This window comes from Populus euphratica, unplaced genomic scaffold (assembly GCF_000495115.2).
Source record: "Populus euphratica unplaced genomic scaffold, PopEup_1.0 scaffold2731.1, whole genome shotgun sequence".
Classification (NCBI taxonomy): Eukaryota; Viridiplantae; Streptophyta; class Magnoliopsida; order Malpighiales; family Salicaceae; genus Populus; species Populus euphratica.
This window is the reverse complement of record NW_011502559.1, coordinates 8,344-15,138: the sequence shown is the minus strand read 5'-3', so window position 1 is coordinate 15,138 and position 6,795 is coordinate 8,344. Positions and strand designations below refer to the sequence as shown.

The 6,795-nt window shown below is 32.9% G+C and overlaps 1 protein-coding gene across 1 annotated transcript; it reads right to left on the bottom strand.

Moving 5' to 3' along the window:
• Positions 1–4,671: 4,671 nt before the first annotated feature.
• On the bottom strand, positions 4,672–6,332 carry LOC105119287 (uncharacterized). Its single transcript, XM_011017410.1, has 2 exons — positions 5,817–6,332; positions 4,672–5,377 (listed from the first exon to the last, which is right to left on the bottom strand). The coding sequence occupies exons 1-2, from the start codon at positions 5,832–5,834 to the stop codon at positions 5,048–5,050; spliced, it is 348 nt and encodes a 115-aa protein (XP_011015712.1). The 5' UTR covers positions 5,835–6,332; the 3' UTR covers positions 4,672–5,047.
• Between the last annotated feature and the right edge of the window lie 463 nt (positions 6,333–6,795).

The window sequence follows — 6,795 nt, the reverse complement described above, 5'->3', positions numbered from 1 at the left end:
GGTCTATATATATATATATATATATATCAGAGAGAGCATCATTTTCTGTTGCTTCCTAAATGACACCATGCCTAGTCGGGGCCATAAATTGATCCTGTTGAGAAAACAAAACAAGATAGTTTATACATCTTGGATTATAATTCAATTGATAGAAATAAATTACAATTTTCAATTGCTCAAAATTATTGATTCCATCAGTAGATGTAATCTTGATTTTCTCTACCATTAGTTTAAGACCATCGAAGATTTAAAAAGAAAAAAAAGAGAGGAAATTGTTCTGGGTGGAGCACAATGTGGCATCTTTACGTGAGCAATTTGCATATAGCTAGAGAATGATCATTGATATTGTACTCAATTTTGAAGTGAAAAACTCTTGCAATAAAGCATCTAGCTAGCCTATGCATGAGTTCCATCCATAAAGCCAAAAACTTAAGCCATATGTCCTCGGTGAAGAATCAAGTTAATTAATTCGTCGGTACACTGTAAACGCGAAAGAGAATGACCTAAGCCAGACTAGACTGGTAAAGAACGACGGTTGGCATCTTGTCAAACCTTTAGTATGTGAATTTTACCAGTAGCATGAAGGGAAAATGCCATGTATTTTAAAGCAATAGATATCATATTCAGTACTAGTGGTGGAACTTTGTTAGATTTATTCTCATTTCATGTGCAGTAAATAAATGGCACTAATCATTGATTATTAACAGTCATTGTTATTGAATGAGTTGGAAGTGATAGCCACTAATATTAACAATAAAGCAAGCAAAGCCTTTATAAATATCTATAAATAGAGATACATGTGAGAGAGGAAAATGAAAAAGAAAAAAGAGCCAAAGATGTGAGAAATATAGAAGAGAGTGGGCTGCCAAGACAACCAATAGTAGCTATCATTGCAGTACTGGAAAAAAAAAATAGAGTGAGGTTAAGAGTTGTCAAAGAAGGGATGATTTTTCCTTCTCTATTGTTGTAAATTTTGTACTCTCCCTACATAATGCAATGGCTTCTCCCATAGATGTAGGCGGTTTGTCGAACCACGTTAAATATTATATCAGTGTGTTTGGTCTCCAATGAGCAAATATCATAACATCACCGGATGAAATTCCCAACAAATTGTAGGTGAAATTGAATAGCATTCTTTCCCTTGAAAGCAGGAAAATACATAGTTTACTTACATGGGTTTTTTTGGGATTTCATTATTTTGTACAACGGTATAATGATGCTAATAACCTTCGAAGAACGATGGAATCAATGATCTTTTCCTTTTCTTTTTCTTCCTTCTCACCACCTTAAATTTCATGTCTAAGCACTTCAATTGTTTTCACCTTCATATCTGATCTATATTTTTCTGATTCATATTAATTTGGCCCTTCTATGTTCCTGGCAGAGCATAGATCATTTGTCACTCTTTATGGGGTAACTACCTTCCATCAGGAGCTATTATCCCACATAATTATGATCAGTGCTCGTTCCCAAATGTAGACGCGGCTGCAATCACGCCTATATTCTCAAGCGTCAAAATGTTTGGAAACAGATACAAAAAATTACAAGTCTGCAAAAGTATACATCATTGAGTCTTCTTCTCATAATAGATCATGACAAACCAACAACCATAAAATTGAATGGATTAGTAAATTCCACTAATCCATGGCCTGATCGATCCTTGGGCAACCTAAAGGTCCCTAATGAAGGATTTAAGCAGCCCATGATGCGAATAAATGTTATAGGCATCACTTTATCTTGAATTTTGATAGAGTAATTATTGTTCTTCGGGCTCTCACTGTCTCTCTGACTCCAAGCACAGGCAACAACCACAAAGATGTAGGAGATGGGTTTAAACAATCAGCTCTTATCTCTTGGTGTCAAAGGGTGAGTTCCTTTCTAGCCTTGCCCAAAAACCTTTTTTATTCTCACTGTAGAAAAACTCCCTCACGGCAAGGTTTTAGACTATAGGCAAACGAGATGAAGAAAAAAGCTGGCCTGTCAGAGACTGGATTAGAGCAGCACATCCACTCTCAGAAAGATCACCGCGTGGTGGATGTATACTCGCTCTTGATTAACTAGCTTGGAAAGCGTCCCCCGCCGCGGCCTTGAAAAAGTGAGAATTGAGTCAAAAGTGGAAAACTGAACCATATGTAAGTTACTTTGGTTTGATTTTTCATTGCTTTGGTTACTGTTTGAAAATAAGTATTTTTAAGTACTATTTAAAAATATATTTGCTTAAAAAAAATATTAAATTGATTTTTTTAATAATTTTAATATACTGATATAGAAAATAATATTTTAATATATTTCTAAATAAAAAATATTTTTAAAGAACACCTTATTTTTAAAATCAAACAAGCCCAAATAGAAAACTGAACCTAAATCCATAGAAATGAATCACAAAATCAAAATGGGAAGGACAGTTGCTTATGGGGCTAATTAGGAATGCCTTCTTTTATTTAAAATTAAGTAAAACTTTGAGATTTATGTGTTGCTGTGTGGTCCTTGCTTAACATGAAACTTTTGATTTGTTTCAATCAACTCTCACATCTTTTATTTTTATTTCAATCAGCCCCAATATCTTCGATTTCTATTCCAACTGCCCCTCTGTTCATTTTCATAAGGAATAGTAACAAAAAGTGTGTAAATTTCAATTTCATCCTTATATAATATCCCAAAATCCATTAAAAAGCAAGGGAAAAAAATGAACTGAATTGAAATTAACAAAAACAAAAACGTAAATTCAATAGAAAATGATTTTATTTTTAGTAAAACAAATTCGATAAAGTTTGGGGGAAGGGTTGCTGTCAGCTCCTCTTATCTTGATCTCTACGTCTAGATTCTTTGAAACAAGCCAGAAATTAGTAAGCATACGCACTCGTATCTTTATTAGATATTTACAATTTCTAAGGAATATATTCGGATGTTTTTGAGACAGAACTGAACATCGACTGTTTCGAACTAACTAGCTCTCTCCTAGAATACAAGCCATTTAGCAATCCGACCCTTAAGTCCCATGAGCCCAAGAGACTTAGAAATGGACTAACAGACTTAGATTTACTATAACTGCATCATGTAAGAAGTAAAAAGTCTAGCAGACTTGCTAATGGTCTCGCAGGAGGATGAAGATAGGTCTTTAAAAGCCTTAGATCACATAAAAAAAAAAAAAGTATTCCGATGAAAGAACTCATAAATCCAGTTATAAAAAATACAGTATTTAGAGGGCGTTTTAAATTGTTTTTTTAAAAAAAGTATTCCCATGAAAGAACTCATAAATCCAGTTATAACAAATACATATTTTATTTTGAATTAATATGTTTTTAATGTTTTTAAATTATTTTTATATGCTATATTCAAAAATAATTTTTAAAAAATAAAAAAATTATATTTGCAAATATATATCTACTACAGTGATGAATTAATTTAAAGGTTGTGACATGCCAGAATTCCACTTTTGGGTGGGCTGGCAGGGCTCCCCGGAGGCCGACAAGGGACTCCCGGGTTCGAATTTCCCTAGGAAGATTTGACCTGTCAAGAAACCTAGTTTCGAGGTGGCAATATTGTCCTTTGTGAGAAAAAGCGATAAATTTTTTTTATTATTGTATTTAATTGAATTGAAAAATATTTTTAATAAAAAAGAAAAAAAAAGTTTAAATTAACAAATAAAATAATAAAAAATTTAATTGAATAATAAAATTTTAAAAATTCAATAAAAATGTCAAATACAAAATTAAAAATTTTAAAAAATAAAAATTGAAATGAAAAATAAAATATATAAGAAATTATAATTAAATGATTAAATTAAAAAAATTAAAACTTCTATAAATAAAAAATAAACGAAATGAGCAATTAACCATGATGATTGAGATTGAAAAATAAAAAGGATAATGATATATATTATATGTCAAAAAAGTAAAAAAATAAAAAAAAAATCAAATAATTATTAGCAATAATTCAACCAGCATAAATTGTTACACGCCAATAAAAATAAAATAAAAAAGATGATAATGCATAGAAAGACGGTAAAGATTAATTATGTCCGTTGGGTGGTATCACACGCACCGTCTAAATGGCGTGAATGTTATACACGGGCTAAGACGTGTCAAGTACACTTTAATAGTTTTAAGCATTAAAAAATTCAAGAAAAAAATAAAAATACCAACATGCTCCGCGGTAGCTACACAAAATACTCATATTAAAGTAAAAAAATATCTTTAAATAACAAACTTATATTTTGTGTCTTTCAAAATGAAAGATGTAATTATACTATACATTAAAAATTAAAAACTTTAAAATACTCTTATCCAAAATATTTTTATGGTGAAAAAAACAAAACCAACGCCCCACTTAAGAGGCTTGATTTTTTTAATCAAAGGCACAAAAATAATTCTATTATAACCAAAGACAAATTCTACTGTAGGAAAAACAGATCATATGCAGATAATAAAAAACCAAAAAACTGAATTATCTGGGATGTTTGTGCCCATAAAAAATCGCAGAGCCATCCATTAATAGTAATAGAACTCTACCCAAAATTTTCTCCCATATGAGTTACCACCCCTTGATCACTTATACTACCCCAAATATCTAATTGCATTTTCCAACTGAAATGGAATATTATTACCGAAATTGCATTGTTCATCCAACAGAGTCCTAAGAAGACATGATGTTTATTAACTATTTTGCAGCAGGTTGAATCATTATTAGGCTATGATACAAGTCTATACATATAACCAAGGCGTATTGAGTATTCATCGATCAAGTAAGAAATAAAATAAAACACCTTTTCACCAGTCCAACCTATCCTTGAATCCTCTCAGAACAATAGTAGCTAGTTACAACGTCACACCATATTAGAAATATGGAAATGGTTCGCCACATTTCCAGTACTAATATTTTTCCTAGTCTTCAGCAACATGCCACTGACGATAATTTGCTAGCAATTGTCCCAGCAGCCACTAATGTGCTGCTTGTTATTTGTTTGGACTTGCAATAAAAAAAACTAGCAAGAACCGATAAGTTGCTAATTGTCCCAGCAACCTACAATGTGCTGCTTCTTATTTGTTTAAACTTGCAATATAAAACTAGCAAGAACCGCAAGGTTCGTGTACAAAAACCATTGCGGAATTCCTCGCTGAAGTGCAGAAGAGGCATTGTGGCACAAATTAAACCCGTACCAAACATCTCTGGGGATGCAGGTATTGTAGGTAAAAGTAACATTCCTCGAATAATAACCAGAAATCCTCACGGTGTCAGGCTTCCAACCATCTGGTCCGCTTCTGTAGAGATAGACATAGCATATCTGATATCCAAATGGTCCAGATATCTGAAATGAATAGGAGGAACACTGTTCAAATGTTCTTGTCGATGGATCATCCACCCTTGGTGCATAGATCTGAACAATAAATTAAAAGGGCAAACCCATAAATCAAATGACTTGGAACTTTTCACGAACTTCTTGATACGAGCAACAGTTATTCACCCAAAATATGTCAAAAGTTCAATACACACCAGGTAAAACAAGATGAAACACACCACTTACGCCACAAATAAGAGAGTGTCCAGGGGATTAGTCGTGGTGCGTGCAAGCTGGCCCGGACACCCACGTTAATCTAAAAAAGAGAGTGTCCAGGGGAAAGAAAGAAAAATGAGAATGACCCTTAATAACTCCATTCCACCTACATCCAAAAGGATTTCCGAAAACCCAAATTGGATCGTTAAAGAGGAAGATAATTAACTGAGTGCAATTTTGACTTAATTTTCCAATATTACCTTCTTAATATCCTCCATTATAATTAACTGAATGCAATTTTGACTTAATTTTCCAATATTACCTTGTTAATATCCTCCATTCCCTAGCAATATGAACGAACACAATCATGCCCCAATTCTCCCTTCTTTTCTTCCTCTTGAACACCCTCCAATTATAATTAAACCTTCCTTCTCACTCTCCTCTGCCCTCGCATACACATATCCAATATTCACCTCCTCATTCCATACTTCAAAGGCACCCTCCCTTCCCTTTCCTTTCCTCTCAGCCAAACTAATTGTCAGGCAGTAGTTTTATTTTGTACGTATACTTGAACGTGATCCATAAACAGGATGTAGCTCATGAACACCGTACTCTGACAACTCATTCTCAATCCTACTGCTAACTTTCTTAATTTCTCAACAAACCATTCAGCTAATAGCAGTCTTAGCAAGGAAAATTCCTCTTAAATACTAGAAATCAGTTCCCCAAGCCATTATAATTCCAAGGTTCAGCCATTGACAACTCAGTACTATATACATTCTTTATCGAATGGTCAACTTGAGCACAAATTCTAGGCTTTAGAATATAAATAGCCCAAAAAATGTCTCTTAATTAACAAAACCAGTATTGATGATTATTACAGGCAACATGCTACTACATTAAACAAACATGTATAGAATTAAGAATTAATCAACAATAAAGGGTTTGTCTTAAAATCCAGGAATTTTTTTTTAAATATGCACATTATAAACCAAAAAATCAGTTGAAGACCAAACCTGATTGCCATAAGCATCACTGAAAGCAATACTAATATGATCACAGTATATCTTGGAGAGGAACAACTTGTTGTAATAAACACTGTCTACTAACAGCTCCCTACATTCTTTAAAACAAAAAAAAATAGAGGAATTTAATTTTACAACATTTGAAAGAAATGGAGATTGTTTCGTGCAATAGTGATAGTATGGAGGATTAAATAGTGGGATACAGATTAATTACCTGGATTAAACTGAGATTAAAAGACTCAAGAGGCTGAGGCTGGAGGTGGCTGATTATTGATT